Source organism: Gobius niger (assembly GCF_951799975.1).
Source record: "Gobius niger genome assembly, chromosome: 24".
NCBI lineage: Eukaryota > Metazoa > Chordata > Actinopteri > Gobiiformes > Gobiidae > Gobius > Gobius niger.
In genome coordinates, this window is record NC_136875.1 from 9,489,810 (window position 1) to 9,511,118 (window position 21,309).

General features: G+C 40.5%; 1 protein-coding gene across 3 annotated transcripts in view; it reads left to right on the forward strand.

Moving 5' to 3' along the window:
• srgap2 (SLIT-ROBO Rho GTPase activating protein 2) overlaps nt 1-12,005 on the forward strand; it is a 133,864-nt gene extending 121,859 nt beyond the window's left edge. For 2 of the 3 annotated variants that reach the window (XM_079582145.1, XM_079582147.1), the window contains exons 17-23: nt 3,959-4,183; nt 5,114-5,184; nt 5,544-5,742; nt 8,504-8,641; nt 10,216-10,417; nt 10,492-10,602; nt 11,174-12,005. In XM_079582145.1, coding sequence (XP_079438271.1) covers nt 3,959-4,183; nt 5,114-5,184; nt 5,544-5,742; nt 8,504-8,641; nt 10,216-10,417; nt 10,492-10,602; nt 11,174-11,740 — 1,513 coding nt within the window. In that variant the 3' untranslated portion in view covers nt 11,741-12,005. The remainder of the gene's footprint in view (nt 1-3,958; nt 4,184-5,113; nt 5,185-5,543; nt 5,743-8,503; nt 8,642-10,215; nt 10,418-10,491; nt 10,603-11,173) is intronic. The other variant, XM_079582146.1, reaches the window with a different exon arrangement.
• Nucleotides 12,006-21,309: the final 9,304 nt, after the last annotated feature.

A 21,309-nucleotide genomic window follows, 5' to 3' on the forward strand; every position in this document is an offset into this window, starting at 1 on the left:
TCCATTCGAGGTTTAACCCTGACTTTGTCTTGATCTAGGCCTGGTGTGAAAACTTTGAGAAGGACTAACAGAGGAGACAATTAAAAATAATGATTGCTGGAGGCATTGCTAACACGTGTTTTGGCCCCCCTCTTGTTTTAGTCTTTCTATGTGATAGTTTTAGTCCAGTTTTAGTCTGATTTGAGTCAGTTTCAGTAAAAAAAAAACTGGGATCAAGGTTTACAGTTTGTATCAAGCTTTTGACGAACAGATTACACGCACAATAGGCGTGTAATCTGTAATCTTCCAGGTGTTTTTTTTAGTAACGCGCCGTCTGCACATTCGTTCCAAAGAGCCATTTTTAGCTTGTCACAGTTGTGTTATCGTCTTAAAAAAAAAGGAGCGTCAACAAAATAATTCATTTACGAAAACAACACAAAGTTTAAAGTGCGGATGAGATTTTTCTAAAATATGTACTCAGATTTCTTTAGTTTGACCATTTTTGTGATGTTAAAAGTTTCACTTCCTTATAGATACAGACGGCATCTCGTCATAGAAGGGGGCGTGGCTTCGCCGAGGGGGAAAATAGAATCTTTAGAGAAACAATTTTCCACTCTTCTAGCCATTTTCTGGTGAAATATGAACTTATTTATCACACATAAATAAAGTCAAGCCTAAATCGGGCCCATATGGATATTTTCTCACAGCAGATTGTTCAGTTGAAGTGAAAAAACGGCAGTTGTAGCTAGTGCTAGCTAACCGTTAGCATTAGCCCGATGCTAACATATAGTATCAAGTTAGCATTCTCCGTTTTTTTATGTATTTATGAGCTGTTGAACTACTTTGCTCCTCCCCATGTCTTTGTATCTTTATTTAGTAGAAAACTATATTCATAATTCAGCGATTGTTAAAGTAGTTTTTGAATAATTAGAGATTTTTCTCAATTGTTTTCCCCCTTAACTGTTGACCATATATGGGCGACTCCAAAGATGAATCGCCCATATATTATCATTTTCGAAAACAGTTAAGGGGGAAAACAATTTTGTATTTTCTCTAATTATTCAAAAACTACTGTAACAAACGCTGAATTATGAATATAGTTTTCTACTAAATAAAGATACAAAGACATGGAGGGGAGCAAAGTGGTTCAAAAGCCCATAAATACATAAAAAACGGAGAATGCCAACTTGATGCTACATGTTAGCATCGGGCTAATGCTAACAGTTAGCGTTTTTTCACTTCTACTGAACAATCTGCTGTGAGAAAATATCCATATGGGCCCGATTTAGACTTGAATTTACTTATATGTTATAAAGAAGTTGATATTCCACCAGAAAATGGTTAAAAAGAGGGAAAATTATGTTTCTCTAAAGATTCTATTTTCCCCCTCGGCGAAGTCACGCCCCCTACTATGACTATGCCAACCATGTTATGTCAATGGGAAATAAGTCAAACTGCTACAGAACCTTATCTCTATATCACTTCCTGTCAGCAGCTTCAAAAATCATACAAAAATAACTATTCTGCCCTATAATAATACATAATATAAAAAGAATAATTATTACAACAAATGTTATGCTTCTAAATAAGTCATACTTTCAAAAACATTAAAACCTGCAACATGCACTTTAAAACATTACCAAGGCAAACGTCACAAATGTCCACAGAGCCTGTCCATATTGTGAAAGTCAGCTGTCCCCTGCTGGCTAGTGTCGATACTGCGCCCTGTGAGCACGATCAGTGACTTAACCAAGATCAGATACAAGTCGCACACTGTATGAGAAAAAAACAAAACAAAAACGGACATGGCCTTAGACGAGCTTGCAGAAATATTCCCTTCATACTTGAGCTCAAAGCTGCCTCTGAGGAATGGACTGAATTTTTTCCACGTCGGCCCCGGCCTTATTTGCACAGACATCGACGGCTGTGTCTTTGGCCTGAGCCGACGCGTTTCACCTCCACCGCATTCTATTGGACAACGCTTTCATTTTCAGAAGAAATTCGTGGCACCGACCGACTCGTCAAAATAGACATAAACAAAGCTGAAACTCGTGAGCCCTTTGTTTATTTAAACTGGACAGTAATAACCCGCTGAATGTGGAAATAAACATACGCCGAAGAGATGGGATTCCTGACAGTATAAACTAATAGAGTGGAGAGGAGGAGATTCTGGTCAGTCTTATAACATCATAGCCCAATTTCCAACTCTATCTTTTGGATAGTCTTTCTAGCATCGGAACAATTGGTGATGTTTTTGGAAGGCGCTCGTGTCATTCCCATTCCATTCCCCTCTATTTGTGATCATGGATATACAAATATACTTTCTGACTAAATAAATTGCCGTGCGCTTTCTGTGTGGCTCAAGTGAAGCTTTGTTGTTTGCCAGCGCAGATACATTTTGTGCTGGTGGTGGGAACCTCTCCGGCGGTTCCCACGTACACCAGGCACTCGCTGTTTATTAGTCACTGTGGTCTTGCCTCCGGTTAAAATTTGAAGTCGCTCCTCTGTTTAGCATCTGACACTCATGTTGTTGGGCCCATCTTCTAAAGTTTCCACATTTCCACTCTAGACAAGTATAAACGGGCTAGCTAACTATAACAGACCGCACTAAGAAACACATTTAGCCGCTGTTAGCGTAACGAATGCTGTTGTTGGCTCACCTTCATAGTTTGTCTTTTAGCTGCTTCTTTCCTTTAGTTTTTGGCTTTGCACTTCAGAATAATTTCATAAACTCTGTGGCTGCCCATGTGTTCATTGTTATGGAAACAGAGGTACATACGTATAGAGTGTTTTTGCATATCGAGTTCTAAATGGTCTGGTTGAAGCGTGCTACATGGAAAAATGACATTTGACACATTAATATGCACAAAGTCCTCAATGGTAGTGATAACGGTATCATATTTTCTTTGTATTTTGACACGAAATATGGCTAATACAGGATAATAGACTAATGGCTAATATAGATACAGACGGCATCCCTGGAATCGCCCATAAAGGCCATGTTCGAAGCCAGAGGGGAGAAGAAAATACTCTGAACCTATTTTACTGAATTATGACTATATTTGCTACTAAATCAAAAATATTATTATTATTGACCTTTATTTAACCAGGATAGTCCCGCTGAGATCAGGAATCTCTTTTTCAGGGGAGTCCTGGCCCCAGAGGGGAATCTATTGTACATGTTTTTAGTGGTAGGGGAAACCGGAGTACCCGGAGGAAACCTACACAGACACGGGGAGAACATGCAAACTCCACACAGAAAGGCCCCGTCCAGGTGGGAGTCGAACCCGGGACCTTCTAGCTCTGAGGCGTGAGCGCTAACCGCTGCGCCACCAGATATGAAGAGGAGCGCAGTGGTTCAACACTTCATAAATATATAAATAATGGAGAATGCTAACCATGATTCTAGCGTTAGCCATGCTAAATGCTAACACTAGCTTTAAGTGCAGTTTTTTCCACTTCTGCTGGAAAATTTGCTGTGTCAAAACATCAAATGTTTACTTGACTTTATTGGTGTGTGATAACTGCACGGTGGCGCAGGGGTTAGTGCTCGTGATTCACTGCTAGAAGTTATTCTACTAGCATGTTCTACTACCACTAAAAAAAACATGTGCAATATGCCAGGATGAATGAGAGTGTGTTTCAGAGGGCGATCGGATGCAAATAGGCCCAAGGCTGCAATTCAGTGTGTATGTTTACATGCATGAAACCCATTAACATGCACTGTCGAAACCAAATAAACCAATAAATAAACAATACAAAATATTCTGCCAGAAAAATAGTGAAACATTGTGATTCCCATAACAAGCCTCCTTTCCCCTCGGCTTGGCCACGCCCCCTTGTATGCCGTCTGTATTGATTATTTCATCCAGCACTGACATTGGATTAAAGGAAAGCAGATTGATGCATTTGAAAATAGGATCACTCCTAGTACAAAGTCTTTGAACTAACCACCCTGTTTCGATCCCCTTGCCCGCAGCTTGTCTCATTACAGCGAGGACAACATGATGGACCCCTACAACCTGGCCATCTGCTTCGGTCCCACGCTCATGTCGGTCCCTGAAGGCCACGACCAGGTCTCGTGCCAGGCCCACGTCAACGAGCTCATCAAAACCATCATCATCCACCACAGCGACATCTTCCCCAACATTCAGGGGCTGCCCGGCCCCGTCTACATCATCCCGGGGACTGGAGACGACTTTTGGTGAGGAAAGGCAGGAACTAGCCCAACAGTTGACAACCACTACATTACAGTGTATACAACTTCTTAAGGGGAGAAACTACAGGCAAAACTAAATTTTTTCAGTTTTCAGGTTTTGGGCCAAATTGGTCTCTGAACATATAAGCTTTTACCCGGAAACAGAAAATATACCTAATCTTCACAATAACATGTTTAAATATTGCGCTGATTCAATGTTCCCCCATAGACTTATATGGGAGAATGCAATTTCAAGGGCCTTTTTCTCAAAACACATTTTTCTGTCATTGTGGCGACACTATGTCCACGTCAGTCGGACCTAAAGACTTCACATTTTCCAGCCTTGGACTGAACAATATTTGGAAGATTTTTTCAGTGGGATTTTTTGTTATTTAATCCCTAAGCCCCATTTATTGAGTTTTGAATGTCAAAAAAATAAGGCAAAAATTACATTTTTACAAATTTTTCCACTAAAAAACAGCTTATTTTAAAACTAAACAAGAAATCCCAAATCCCCTCTAAGAAAGTCTTGGCAACTCATTCATCAATAAAATGAAACCATAAATTTGAATGTAGCTCTATCCATTATTCAGTCGCCGAAAAGATGGGAAATTTGGGGCATTTTTAGGCATAAAACACCTTGTTCTTATATGAAAAGATAAAATGACAGAAAACTTGCAATGTATTTTTTTCTCACATTTATGCCAGTGATCTACAGCAAAAGTTTCAAATTGATATCTGTAAATATACATTTTTTCCCTATTCGCCTGCAGTGTCTCGCCTTAAACATCTAAAAGAAACCAGATTTGAAGATTGAAGGCTTGGGGGTTAGCTCCAGTGCCACCGCTGAGCCTCCCTTATGATAAAATCTCGACAAAATAATGCTATTTCAAAAGTGTTATTGGTGGGTAATGCTCACCTCTCTTCCCTTTGCAGTGACAGCCCACACTGTGAGCCCCCTCTAGTGGAGGAACCTGCTCCTGAGCCCAGTGCAGGCTCTGATGACGGTAAGTAACGCTTTATTTTCTCATTTCTTTACATTTACTGTACATGTGCCATATGGTCCTGTTAAAATGATTGCCCTTATTCACTTCTTCTTCTTTTGCTGGTGGATTTAATGCTACTTTCTTCCTATAGTCATCCATATTGGTTTAAATCAAAGTTTCAAATGAGCACTTTCTCCTGATCTTTTGCAGTCTGTATCTTCTTAACTGCGCCGCTTTGCCATTGCTAGCCTTTAGTGAGACCGTTTTTACGCTCTTGCTCTAACCTGCTTGGCATTAACTTCACTTTTTTCCCCCCGCCCCTCTTCTCTTCTCTCTCTCCTTCACGTCCTCTCTTCTTCCCGCCTGTTCGTTAAACGCAGGCTCGTTGGCCGTTTCAGAATTCGACCCGTTCGAGGCGGTTGCGCGGTTCGACTACACCGGGCGGAGCAAGCACGAGCTGTCGATCAAGAAGGGCGACTGTGTCCTGCTGTACCGGAGGGCGTCCAAAGACTGGTGGGAGGGGCGCAGCACAGGAGTGGACGGGCTCATCCCCCATCAGTACATCATCTTACCGGACACGTAAGAGACACACGCCGTTTTATGGAAATGTCCGCTTGTTAAATAATGACTGAGATAAATGTGTTCTATGTCTACAAAATGTTCAGCTCGTGTATGTTTCATGCAGATTAGCCTCAATCGAATGTAAAGCATATCTTTTAAAGGAACAGGCCACCGTTTTTCCCATACTGAGATATGTTCTTACCGGAGCTTAGACGAGTTGATGTGTACCTGTCTGGTCTTTACGCCTGCGCTCAGTCACGCAGAAAGACCAAAGTTATTATTAGCATTTAGCCTCTCCTCTCTGGGGCCAAACAGGGGTGAAGTTAAAAGCGACCAAGCTCTTCCACGTTTTCCCTATTTAAGGCGAGACACGGCAGGTGAAAGTATTGATTTTTCACACCATGGTCGAAGTGGAGATTTTTATCTATTTTCCTCCCTTTACATCTTAGTTTTCATGTCAGATATAAAAATGACAAAACTCACCCCACATGATGTTTATTTTATGATGTTTTGTCTGTGAGGTGGGGGTAACCCGGAAGTAGCTGCTGCGCTGCGTAGAAACGCCGTCTTTCAAGCGGGTTTTCATTCATAAATATTGACAGATTTTACATCCACGTGTCCTGCTAAGGGTCCTCGTGATGACGCTTTCACCCAAATATGGTATTTTTCCTCCTACGAGACGCTGGTGCGGAAAAGTCGGAGAACGGGCCGAGCATGCGCACTCGCTACAAAACTTCAGGGCTGGTTTTCTCTGAATGAGAGAAGCCGCACTCGGGCAGAGCCTGAGCCCTTATAGAAGCTCCCACAGACTCCAAACTTTACAGTCTGAGACCTAACAATGTTTTGAAGGTTTTTTCAGAGGGATTTTTTAATATCTAATTCCTAGCCTGATTTATTCAGCTTTGAAATAAAAAAAACAGGCGAAATTTGAGTTTTTACAGATTTTTTTCACTGATGATTAGTTTGTTGAAAAACTACAACAACAAAAAAACAAAATATCCAAAATCCCCTCTGAAAAAATCTTAGTTACTAATATGTCAATAAAATAAAACCATAAATTTAATCTGGCTCAATTCATTATTTTGACTTCGTTGCCCAAAATATAGGTAATTTTGGGAATTTTAATGCTCGAAATGCCTTATTTTTATGTGAAAACATAAAATGACAGAAAAAATGCAATACATTTTTTTCTCATATTTATATCTGTGATGTTCAGCAAAAGTTTCAAATTGATATTTCTACATTTTTATTTTTTTCCCTATTCACCTGCAGTGTCTCGCCTTAAATACGGCTGTGTGAGTAGTTACACGATCCAAGAATAGTTGCACAAAATTAAACATGTAGATTTTCTAAGTGGATTTTAACACCTCAGGAGCACTTCGACGTCCACACAGTAAAGCGAAGATATTACAGTGCGGGCGTCAAAGCGCTCCTAAGGTGTATTCAGGAGCACTTTGTAATACTAACCGTATTTAAATTTGGAAACGTGGAAGAGCTTGGTCGCTTCTAACTCCACCCGCGTTTGGCCCCATAGAGAAGAGGAGGAGAGGCTAAATGCTAACAACATCGCACGCACAAAGACCAGGCGGGTAGTGAGTAAAGAGGCTACAGGCTAAACACTCGAGGTTACAGAGCTAGGGCAGACGACAGGAGGTTGAAGCGTGCAAAGAAAAGTTGTGTGTGGGACTATTTCACCAAAAAAGAATGACACAGATGTAAGTTGCAATTTGTGTGATACAGTGCTTAAAGGAATAGGCCACCGTTTTTACATACTGAGATATGTTCTTACCTTAGCTTTGACGAGTTCTTTAGGACCTGTCTGATCTTCACCCGTGCCTTCAGTCACGTAAACACAGCGCAGACGGCGTTAGCATTTAGCCTCTCCCTCATGTGGATTTTCTAAGCGGATAAAAGGGGGACTATATTGTAAGGCGTAATAATACCAGGAGTAGTTTGGAATCCGCACAGTAAAGTGAAGATTACTGAACTGAACTTTCGAACTACTCCTGGTGTTATTACGCCTTACAATATAGTTCCCCCTTTTATCCGCTTAGAAAATCCACATTGTTTAATTTTTGTGTAATTATACTTTGTAGTGGAACACTTCACGTAACCATATTTAAATAGGGAAAACGTGGAAGAGCTTGGTAGCTTCTATCTTGACCTGTTTTGGAGCTATAGAGGAGAGAGGGAGAGGCTAAATGCTAACGCCGTCTGCGCTGTGTTTACGTGACTGAAGGCACGGGTGAAGACCAGACAGGTCCTAAAGAACTCGTCAAAGCTAAGGTAAGAACATATCTCAGTATGTAAAAACGGTGGCCTGTTCCTTTAAATACAGTAAGCACACCTATGATGTATCACCTGAAATAGCGACACCCGCAAGCCTCTTCGCGTGTCATCAATGCTAGCTGGTAGGAAATGTGGTCGGTCAAGAAATGTTTTAGTTTTAGCTTGTTTTGTCCCTTTCTGACTATGTTTTCCTGCACCATCATTCTTTGAGATTGAAAGATGCATTCAACCTAACAAACATACAGGTTGTGTGTGGACTCCTAATCATTAGACGCTTGATGTGAAATGATTCTACTATTCTTGTAGCTTCTGGTTCTCATGAAAACAGAAGTAGGAGCAGCTCCGTCTCTTATTGATACCAGGGGTTGGGAGCGTCACTGAAGGAATTTCCAAAAAGCTTTCATTTCTCTCAGTGGGGAGTTCCTGGAAGTTCCCGTACATTTTCACCGTTCAGTCCTTTTGAAAACTGAGTGATGTGTTTGTGTTTTAGGTTTGAGGGCGGCCGGGGAAGTCCGAAGCCTGATCTGGACATGAAAGAGCTGCTGGAGGAGCGAGTGGCCACTAGGGGGAGCGCCGCCTCACCCACTGGAGCACATGTGGCCGACATCTATCTGGCAAACCTCAACAAGTGTGTTTTCTTCACTGCGCACCAATTACATGATGTTTCTCAAGATTAGAACTGTTTAAAGCCACACTGTGAAACATTCAACGTCACCAGAGATGTCCACACGTAGCCTGATATTTTTATAAACGCAGATTTTTCTACAACTGTGAACAAAACTATCTCTGTCCACACGAGAGACTTTTTTGCAGAACTGAAAACGCAACACTCCACCTCCATAAACCACGCATTTCACCGCAGCGTTCACCAGGCCTGCTCATTCATTGGTCAAACTAATACAAGCATTGTTTTAGTCGAATTTCAGTCGATAAATTAGATTTTGTTTTGTAAAACGTGAAGAGGTTTTCCATCTCATAAATGAACTGATTTCAGCTGATTGTGTCACAGAGAAGCGCTGTTTTAGCATAAACCCCAGTGCTGAGACATGTCCCTGGTGCTGTGGACCAAACTGTTTATTATCAAGATCAATTAAAGTATATTATGGTGAAGCGAATATCGGGCCATACAATACGCATGCTTTGGCACTGCACAGTGTCACTGCACACACACCACTGACCCAAAACAGCTACAACGGTTTTCTATAAACAAACCACAAAAATCCACCAAATGATGTTAAGATGACGTGCAGGAGGAGCTCACTGCTTGTGCCAGAGTCAAACAACATGAATCCACTTCAGCAAAGTCTGATAGTCCTCGTGTGTTTCCCGGTGAGGTCCAAAGATGACGCTGACATCCTTCTTGTTCAAAAGGTCACTCATAGTCAAGACAGCAGTGACTGACACTCATCCAGCCTCAAAGCCACTGCTCCAGAAGATTCCTGCATCAAACAGGTGTCGTGCCGTATCCACAGACTTAAGAAACTGGACAATGAGACGCATTAATGCAATATAAACTGAGTGACTAATGAGTAAACCGAGCAGTTTAGCAAAAGTTTATCGCAGCCACAGCAGAGCACTTCCAAACACGTGCAACATCCAGCTTTTCTGTCCATATCTCTCCGTTTACAAAACTATCCCAATTCTGATGTAATTTATGTGGACACGTGTGACCAGAAAACCCAAATGCAGACAAATATCTAAGTGCAGGGCCTAGAAGTGTTCCTGTAACTACTGATTTACAAATGTTGCAGTGCCAATCTCTGTCTGATACTACGGGAGTTGAACAAATACAACAGCAAAGCAAAGCCATCTATGCTTTAAAAATCATAGATTTAGAAAAAAAAAAATCATTTTTTTAATACCCCCAGAAAACCTAGATTTTTGCAAAGCATCCATAGCCAGGATAGCAGGTAAACTCAATTCCAGAAGTGTAAGAAATGTGACCTCAAACATGCCTATGCACAGATTATTTTATTTATTTATTTATTTATATGTTTATTTGATAGGGACAGAACAAGAAGCATTGTTACAATAACCGATGCCTTGTTCATAGGCCGTATAGCTAAAAGCTAGTTCGCAGACCTGGTCCCTAAGACATAAAATAGTAACATTTACATAAATCATTACAAATAATACAATTTAGAAAAGGTTTGCAATAAAATCCATTTACATTTTAATCAGTCACGAAATGTCTTTCTTCAGAATGAGGAAGCGGCCCGAGTCGACGAGCGTCAGGAGAGCTTTCCGGGGCTCGGACAGCGACGGCACGAGCCCCAACCCTGGCGTCCGGACCGCCTCTCTGCCTGTGGGGGGCGCTCTGGTGATAGAGAGCACAGACAAGAGGCCGGTCAGCGCCCACAGCATCCTCAACTCTGTGACCAGGCACTCCTCGCTCAAGAGCAAGGTGCGCGCGCCTTTTTCTATGAACCATGTATCGACTATGTGTTGATTTAATTAAGCGTCACTCTGAACCTTCAGGTGGAGAGCCCGCAGTTGCGCAAGTCAACCCCCGCGGGGCGCTCTAAGAGCTTCAGTAACCACAGACCGCTGGACCCGGAGGTGTTTGCGCAGGTGGAGCACAGTTCACAGGTAAAATGAAACTGCAACATGAAACTAGATCTTGGTTTGGGACAGATTTCAATCTCTGTCTTTCTGAACACATCCGACAATCACCTTTAACCTCTTACCCCTGCCTTAACCGAGCACATTTTCTCCACATCGGCTTTACCCAAAACTAAAAGCTTCTTGACTGGAGCTTACAGTCTCCAGCCCAGTCACCCCATTTGAAGCTCACTGGAAGCCTACAAAACTCATCCAAGCTGATCTTTTTCCTGACGTTATTGTCGTCACTATTTAATTTTTTTTTTTTTTTTGCCACTTTTTTGTTGATCTTTTGTTGCTTTTATTTGGTCACTTATTTTTTGTTTTCATCCATGTTTTCTTCTCATTTTTGTAGCTATTTTGACACTTTTTTCATGAAGCTTTTAGATTTGGGTAACACCGAACAGGATTAACAGATTGTACCATGACAGTCTTGGGTTGCTCCCATGGTTATTTTGGGGGTTTAAGGTTTGGGGCCCCTTTATCGTGTTTTGTTTCAGGATTTATTGTGTCTGTGTGTGTAAACTAACCTTATCTCGTATCTGTTTCCGCGTCCCAGGACATTGAAGCGGCCATGAGCACGGCGCTGAGCGAGCTGCGTGAGCTGGAGCGCCAGAGCACCTCCAAGCACACCCCGGACGTGGTTCTGGACACCCTGGAGCAGCTGAAGGGCGTGGGGGGCAGCGGGGGCGGCTCCGGCGGCGGGGGCGTGTCCGAACCCTCCAGCCCGCTCCACTCCAGGCTGCTCCGGGATAGCGAGGGCCACGGCCTGCACCACCCGCACCCGCTCCAGCGCAGCGCCTCCTCCGCCAGCGACGTGCCCTCCTCCTTCCGGCCCAAGAGCCAGCCGCGGAGCCCGCTGCCGTCCGCCACCTCGCCCTCGCTCTCCTCCTCCGCGCTGTCCACTTCCGTGCCGTCTTTCCGGGAGCTCAGACCTCCGGCGACCAGGCCTAAGCCGGTGGTGTTCCCCAAAAGCCCGGGGGGCGGTGGGAGTCCCGCCATGGGGTCCCCGACCTCCACGGTGCCACCCACGGCCCCTGGAAACGCGGGGCACTCTCACTCGCTGTCCCACACGCCTCCTCCCCCTCCCCCGCCGCAATCCAACGATAAGTCCTGTCCCGCTTAGGGCCGCTCACGGGGTATGATGGTGGTTTGATCTGTTTTAACCAAAGCGTGTTTTGTGGCTACAGTATTCACCCAGCCAGTCAGAAAACCGTACTGAAAACCCATGTGTGAAACCAATCAAAGTAAAAAAGTATTTCTTCATAATCGACTTAAGGCCAGTGCACTTTCATCAATCCTGGTTAAAGTATCAGTGTTGAGATTGTAATGGAGCAAGGTTTCTGGTTTTAAAGTGAAATACAGCACAAGTTCCTCTCGATTATAGGCTTGGCCCTTTATTTAAAGGGGGGGTATTATGCAAAATCGACTTAACTCCTTAACTCCCACCTGAATCGAGCACATTCTCTCAAAACAATGACAAAAATTTGATAAAAAATTGACGAAAATGTTTTAAAAATGTGACAAAAAATGACAAAAAAAAAGACGAAAATGTGATAAAAATTTGACAAAAATATGACAAAAAAATGACAAAAAAATGACAAACAAATGACAAAAATGTGACAAAAAAGGACAAAAAAAAGACAAAAAAAAGACAAATATGTGATAAAAAATTGACGAAAAATGACAAAAATTTGACCCCCAAAAAATTGACCCCCAAAAAATGACAAAAAAGCTACAAAAATGAGTTGAATACCCAACAAAAAAATGATGGAAAAAAAATCTGATGACGTGAGGAAAAAGATCCTCTCGGTTCAGGCGGGAGTTAAGAGGTTAATCAACGCGTTGTTGACTAGTCACTTTCAGTAACTCTGGTTCTCTGAATGTGCACAGTCTAAAACGAGGGGCGACTCACAGGCTAATTCTCAGTGGTCAAACAGAAATAACCATCAGGAGCAGGTTTCAGTTTGTTTAAAATCAATTCCCAAACTGTGGGTCAGGGACCAGAGGTGAGAGAATGTGACCATTTGCCATTTATTGTTTTAAAGGGGGGGTATTATGCAAAATCGACTTTTTCAAGCTTTACATCATGTTATTATGTCATTCCCTCATTAAAAACATGGCCGAAGTGTTGCCTTGGCACATTCACGTATTTTTGAGTAATCTGTAAAAACTCTGATGGCGGCCATTTTAGGGATAGGTTTGCCTGAGTCCTCCTAGGAACGCCCCCACCTCCTGGAGACGCCCCCGAGCTTTCGTCACCAGCCGAGTAACCAACCACTGCTCCTCAGCAGAACCCCCTCCCCACTGATGCCACAGACAGTGTGTGGAGGGGGCATGTCTGAAAGGGTCAGAGGTTCTTAAAGAGACAGAGGCCTATTTCAAGACATTCACTACAGCCATTTTGAGAGAGCAATTTTATACAAGGCAGTTATTCTAATTTACTGCATTTACAGACCAACAGAAGGTTTGGTCATCATTGTAGTGTGATATAGACTGGTGCTGTGTGATTGAAAAAAGCATAATACCCCCTCTTTAAGTGTACACTGTACAAATACAGCATACACTGGTAAGATAACAATCAATAAAAGGGCAAAAAAAAGGATTAGAATAATGCATGTAACTAGTTCTCCAGTGAAGATGAATAGAATTGTATATCCCATTGTGTGTGGGGAAAAAGATCATTTGATAAGAAAAGCACTGCCAAAGAAATGTGATATTTCTATGCAATCAGATGCTTAAAGGGACTAGACTAATAGACGTCTCTCTATTGCTTATAATCTGTAGCTGTTTTAGCGTCAAAGCTAAATGCTAACACTAATTTGACGTTAGCAAATGTTAAAACATCACCACAATCAGAAATATTGAAAAAATATTGCACTACATTACTGCATTTCCACCGGAGAAAAGGAAAAAAATCTTCCTTTATTAATTGTAATACATTCAAATCAACAGCAGATGGCAGTGTAGATTGGTTCATGGGGCTTCATTTTGCCCATCACCAGCTACCAATAACCTGCTGCAAAGGAAAGACTGCATTTACGGCTGAATAGATGTATTTATAGGTTTATTTTTTTAATGGATCGATCAGGTAGCTGCACGGTTCAAAGTTTAGGACACCTCTGTTAATGACGACTGATGAATTTGGTGATCAGATCTTTCACACACTTTCAGAGATTGTGCGCCCCATTGATTTGCATGATGCAGGATATCGGGGCAGGGTCATAGCTAAAAAGAAAAAGAAAAAGGAAAGTCTTCATCTAATATTTTATTTTCGATCTTCAAAATAAGCTTTGGTTAAACCGGGGGGGGGAAACCACATTCATACTCCTAAGAAACAGCCAGCTGCAAAATGATATGTAGCATTTAAATTTTAGTCTGTGCCAAACTCCCCAGGGCATCTCTCCCATTCCCACCTTTAAGAACCGCTTTTGCCATCACAGAGATTCGAGGGAGCGCTCACTGGATATTCACCTATTTTCTAAAGGGATCGGGGAACAAGACAAATCCAAGTTTTTAATATTTGTTACTGGAGTGAGTGTGCAAGAGAGATCTTTGCCTTTACACATGAAAAAGCACTATTTAAAACGTGTATTATAGACTTTTTTTTCTTTTTTCTTTCGTCAAATATCGCAGGTGGAAATGGTGTTTAATATCAAGACTGTGAAAAGCTACAAATACAACACTGCTTGGATGAATAAAGTTGGACCTTTTCGAATCACACAGACGTGGAGAAGAGAAAAAAAAAGGTCCAATTATGAGCAAACGTCACGTGACCAAGAGCTTTATTATTTCCCCTCTTCTATTATTTGTTGATGGTGTTGGTTTTTTCTGTGTTGTGTAAAAAGAGAACATTTTAACAGCTGTGGATGGGAGTCGTTTGAAAATGTCTGGCTACATGTACATGGATATTTTTGGAAAGCAACCTTGAGCTATAACGCTTTAAGTATAGCCAGGTTTTTGCATCAGCAAACGTAAAACATAACATTACAGTTACAAAATGTAACTACAGTTCTATGAGTACTTTTATTACATTCATTATGTCTTCTTGAGTAATAATCTTTAGTTTTTTGGTTTCTTTTTGAAAGACACTAGGTAGAAACAAACAAAGCTGTTCAAATACCTTTTGTATATCCCATTGTGTGATCATTTGATCAGAAAAGCACTGCCAAAGAAAATCCAGAGTAAATGTGATATTTCTATGCAATCAGATGCTTAAAGGGACTAGACTAATAGACTTCTCTCTATTGCTTATAATCTGTAGCAGTTTTAGCGTCAAAGCTAAATGCTAACACTAATTTGACGTTAGCAAATGTTAAAATATAACCACAATCGGAAATATTTAAAAAATATTTAAATGGATTTTCTCATAACCTTCAGACGCTTGCACATACTACATTTGCACCGGAGAAAAGGAAAAAAAAAAATCCTTTTCTCAAACAAAGCTGTATTTGAACAGCTTTGTTTGTTTCTACCTAGTGTCTTTCAAAAAGAAACCAAAAAACTACAGTTCTATGAGTATGTACGCTGCCTGGTTGTCACGGATTCAGCCAAATAATATAACTATTACATAGATTTGAGATAAATGTGTCACTTGTGCAGGTGGCATTTTTTTAAACTTTTTTTTCACTTTACTTGTAGCTTTTAGCTTATGTAGCACTCATTTAGCAAGCCCCATTTAGCAAGTAGCCGAATATTGTTGTGTTTGCTAACGGTGTAGCCAGTGTAGCCTGTATTCAGAATTTATGGATACACTGGCTTTTACCTTATGTAGCACTCATTTAGCAAGCCCCATTTAGCAAGTAGCCAAATATTGTTGTGTTTGCTAACGGTGTAGCCAGTGTAGCCAGTATTCAGAATTTATGGCTAATGCCCATGAAGAAGGTCCGTGGTTCAATTCTTGTTCTGAGTGAAGCCTTTTAGCAGATTAAGCACGTTCTCCCTACATCTGCCTAGGTTTCCTTTGGGTGCTCAGACTTTCCCTACTGTTAAAACATTTACAATAGGGCTCCCTCATGCTCCAGTATCCTGAAAGCGATTCGGAATCTTAGTACGACTGTCCTGGTTAAATAAAGGTCAAATTTGGTGCAATTGATACAGACGGCATCTCTGGAATCGCCCATATATGGTCATGTTTGAAAACAGTTAAGGGGGAAAACAATTTTGAAAAAATCCAAACTTTCTCTAATTATTTAAAAACTACTTTGACAAATGCTCAATTATGAATATAGTTTTCTACTGAATAAAGATACAAAGACATGGAGAGGAGGAAAGTGGTTCAACAGCCCATAAATACATAAAAAAACAGAATGATAACATGATGCTACATGTTAGCATCGGGCTAATGCTAACGGTTAGCTAGCGCTAGCTACAACTGCCGTTTTTTCACCTCTACTGAACAATCTGCTGTGGGAAAATATCCATATGGACCCGATTTACACTTGATTTTATTTTTATGTGATAAAGAAACTGGCTAAAAAGAGTGAAAAATTGTGCTTCCCAAAATATTCTATTTCCCCCCTCGCCGAGGCCACGCCCCCTTCTATGACGACATGCCGTCTGTATCTATATCAACATTAGCTTACGACAATAATATCATTAGCTTAACGTTGAGTTCCACTTACACAGGTCGGCTGCTGCTTACCATTTACATCATATATATTACGAAAAAATATTTTGTACATGTAGCCAGCGCCTAAATGTTTGTATAGCAATAAACTAAAGAGCAAGCTAGCTGTTTTAATCCATTTAATTTCTTGTGGCTGGTTGTGACAAACCAGGTTGATGACGTTTTTGGACTGTGCACATTTTCTCCTCACTGGTGCATGGTGGTGGTGTTCTGTGGCAGCTAAAACATCTTTTTCAGGTTTTATTCCTCGCATGCTGGGGCCATGGACAGCATCAGCAACAGTAGTAGCTACGACGGCAAAAATAGTGACGACTTGGAAGTTAACTTTTGGACTAAAAATTTGGAAAGGGTTTTTACTATTTAAATGTTTGTTGTTTAATATTCATAACTGGAAACACGACGCATAAAGGAAACGCTGCAAAGAAGGATTATCTACATGGCTAACAGGTTATGCTAAGTGTGATTTGAGAAGTTTTGACTATTTCAGATTCTGATGTTATAATTTTGTCTCTAAAATGATGCTCCAGTTTAGTTTCATTCATGCATTGGATCTTCTTCTCAAGAGCTCAAACACTGTTTCATGTGCTAATGACATGAGGTGGTGCCCCCCCCTCCCGGATGTTTCCCACAGTGACTTTCGTAGTCCATAAGGTCCCCTCTGGCACCATGTTTCGCAGGGGCGGACTGGAACTGAAAAACAGCCCCGGACTCTGACCAGCCTGGCCCAAATAAGCGTAATTGTGCACTTCCACAAATACACAAATTACCCCCCGCCTTAACATTAACGAGTGCATTTTCCCCAGTTCGGCTTTTTATTATAATTTTTTTGGATCGGTATCATCAGCAAAAAGAACTGGAAAGGTGGTCGTAGAAACAGAAGCAAAATCATTAATATAAATAATAAATAATAACGGTCCCAAAATTGAGCCTTGTGGTACACCATACTCCACGGAATTCCTTTTAGATTCATGTTGTTTTATACTGGGCTTTACCCAAATCTAAAAGCTTCTCGACTGAAGATCACCAATGTAACGCCTCATTTGAAAGCTAAGACCTACAAAAGTGATGGAAACTTTTCGTCACGTCGCCACATTTTTGTCATATTTTAATTAATTTTTCAATCATTTTTTGTTGTGTTTTTCTCACGTTTTTGTTGACTTTTCATCCTCTTTTTCTCGCTATTTTGATGCTTTTCTTTTTAGCTTTTAGATTTGGGTCAAGCTCGGTTGAGGCAGGACCGGTGGCCCTGGAGCCAGTGGCCCTTCTGTGCTCTTCCAGAATGGACATATGGCCAGTCCGCCCCTGGTTACCGGGTATCAATGGCCAAACCCGCCCCAAAAGTATGAAAAACCTCACAAAGCCCATTGACATTTGACTGGAATTACAAATGCATATTACTAAATTATTGTGCCACTAAGTAGATTGTAGGGCCTTGGATCTTGCAGCTTGTTTTACATGAAAAACAGTATTGCCAGTTTTATTACCTGAGGAAATGCTTACAAATCAGCTCCATTAAAAAGAAAATGCTCAAAAAAAGTGAACCCCTGAGGCTAAAATGTCCTAAAGTGCCCTCCCCATGTTGTCAAAACTGCTCAAATTCTCTTGCAGATATCAATTTTTGCAGTGAGTGAGATAAGCACAACCGTGACCACCTCATCCAATGCGTTTTTATATAAAGCAAAGGTTTTTTGTTTTGTTTTTCTTTTATGTATAATTTCTCATGTTGATTGTTGATGCTAAACAGTGAAAATGTGGAAAAAGTGTAACAGGTGTCCGTTAGCATGTGCGTGTGCTTTGAGCATGAATGTCCTGCGCACCTCACAGTCAAAAAGCACCGACTCGTCTCTCGCCCTTTGGCCGAATGAAATGGACCGTCTGCTGAGCGAATTTATATGCACTATGTGTGTTGAACTAAATGCTAGCAGGGATGATAAAGACCCTTTATTAACTTTATTTTGGTGATTGAAAGTTGCAGCCCTATCCAGACTACAAATGAGTTCCCATCTCCAGTATTTGTTCTCTGCTTTAGACCCTACATGAACCAGTGAGGAGCACAAACCAGGTCCTGCATGTGGCTTTTAGACCGTGACAGGCCTTTTCTGTGGAGTTATCTAACAGCGTTTAGTTCATTTGTCAGAAAATGGCGCTGTTCCTCAGTCCTCTTTCTGATGTTTCTTTTCGTTAAATCCAGAGCCGTGGGAAGATGTTTTAGTTAGGGGGGTGCTGAGAGACAATATTTACCCCCCAAAACGCTTTTTCTGCGCATATTTCCTATTTTTTAACCTCTTACCCTCCGCCTTAACCGAGCGCAGTTTCTCCAGTTCGGCTTTACCCAAATCTAACAAGTTCTCACCTGGCGCTTACAGCATATTGGCCAGAGTACCGCCTCATAGTCAAGACATACAAAACAAATCCCTTTCCTCACATTGCTGCCTCGTTGTTGTCACTTTTTCACATTCTTTTTCATCTCATATTTGCCAGAGTTTGACAAATTTTTGTTGTTTTTTGTCACATTTTGATTTATTTTTTGTCACATTTTAATTTATTTTTTGTCACATTTTTTATTTTATTTTTTGTCACATTTTTATTGCTTTTTGTCACATTTTTATTGTTTTTTTGTCACATTTTTTTGTTTTTTTTGGGTCACATTTGCATTATTTTTTATCAATTTTTCATTTATTTTTGTCACATTTTTTATTATTTTTGTCGCTTCCTTATTTTTTATTTTTTTCACTTTTTCCAATAAGCTTTTACATTTGGGTACAACCAAACTGGAGAGAAAGTGCTCTGTTCAGGTGGAAGGTAAGAGGTTAATATTGCTTGCTGTTCCCAAACTATCCACCAGGGGGTGCTGCAGCCCCCTCAGCACCCTGGGTTCCCACGGCCTTGGTTAAGTCATGTAAATTGTAGTTCTACCGGCAATGCTTTGCGCTTTGTTATGTTTTTATATTACTATATTGTTGCTCCAGTTATCAAATTAATCCAAATCATGCACAATAGGCTAATCCTCCAGCTGGGCACTCCTTATAGCAAGATGGGTCAAATGCAGTGAACAAATTCCCAATTGTGGGGCAGGGTCTGTAGTCATCACTGCAATGGAGGAAAAAAAAACAGCTTTATTTTTTTGAAAAGACCAAAACACATTGTAGCTTGTTCGACTGTAGCCTCTGATTTTAGACAAATCTCAATATAAGTATTTTTAACAAATGCCTGAAATGCAACGAGGCCTTCTATGTCATGATTAGATGTGAATGAGGACGTAGTTTATCAATCCATTTTTGAGCTAGAGTCTAGACTCTTTGTATAGCATAGAAAATCAATAATGAACAGCCAGTTAAAAACGGTGTTGTACTATTCTCTAATCATTGCCCGAGAGCACAAACACATTCCTAACCAAATGTTGAAATAGATTGCGTTCACGTGGCGGGTTTCTAAGGCGCATGTAGTTTGATAACGAGATCAAGGGCCGATCAGGTTGGTTTGGAGGAATTACCAAGCGTTATTATTGTAGACATTTTAACATGGTATATGGGTAAAAATCTGTGTAATTTCTGAACTTATTCTCTTGAAACGAAACTGGCACAACGTTTAAGGTCTTTAAGTCAACACAAATGAATTACGGTGAAATGATTTCCCCACTCACTAGTTTTCACTCACAAATTCACAATTGTGGTCTGATACATAGTCGATCAGAGCAACTGTGGTCCAAAACATTCAGCTATACAGATTTAGCTGAAATTCTGAAAATGTTCTGTTTCTATTCAATTTGCTTTTAAATAATCTAAGTTTGTCTTAATTTCTCTGTTTTTTTTCCATTTATTTATTTGCAATCAAGAATTATGAATGGATCAAATTCTCTTGCTTTTGGAATTTGAATTCAGACGGAATTGAAGAGTATTAAATTTTACTCTAACCGGCATTGGTCATTTTTCCTCGTCTACTTTTACAGTATGTCGAAGGATAAAAAATATTCCAATAAAAGAAAAAAGAAAACTCAGATACATAGGGCCTTTTAATGTGATACGTGTCAGGGAAACCCCTTATCACCATATTTGTTTTTGATATTTCTTTCACCACCTGTGGCACTCCTCCGCGTGAACCCAACCTATAATTATTTGAAAAATATGCATTATTTTCCCTCTTTCCTGATGCCAGCTTGTCGTGCATAGAACTTCTTCCATCTTCAAATCAATCATCGTGCACTCGGAGCGACTTTTTTTTGGCCTGCGTGCAAAGTAAACTGTGTGGGGATGATCGGAGTGTTGTGATATAAACATTACTTTGTTTGTGTCCGGTGGGAATTGAAACTTAAAAATAAAAAAAAATACAGACTTTAATGTTAAAATCTATTTATAGTTGTATCTGTATTTCTGGAGAAAAAAAAAAATCCTGTGTCCGATGTACTTTGTAAATACGCACTTGTACATTACAGAGGTACATTTCTTTCCTTTTTTTTGGCTTTTTTTTTTTCATTTGGTACAATATTAATGTACAGTAATAGCAATAGTGGTTTAATCAAATAGGCCTTATATAATTCTATGTGTAGTTCTTGTAGTATCTGTTTTTTAATAAACATTGCTTGCTATAGAGATGACTTCTTGATTTTCTTGATTTTTTTTGTTAAGCTTTTTTTAGGATGTTATAATGTATTTCTTAGTTTGATGGGATAATTGGCTACCAGTGGTATTAACCATGTGCTATATTACACAAGTAAAGTAACAAGTTGGTGAAGCTTATTCTCAATTTTTAATCGAAACATTTTCCATCATGTTTAGTGTCGAAATACTCAGTTTGCTCACTGTTTTGCTGATTCAACCATTGATTAAAGCAGTACTAAGTAACGTGTTTTACCTTAAATCCTTTCCGTAGTCCCTGTGGGGGTAATACAAGTGTTTATGGGATGATTGGAGGGTCTTTCATCTCCCCCTGGTGTCTCTGGACAGAAAACCATGTTTGCAACTTGACTGCCCCCGGTGCGGAGAAAGCAATACACACTAATGGAATCATGAAGAAGAAGCTAACATGCTAACGGGTAAAGCTAACTGCGGGCTAACGTCGCTTTAAAC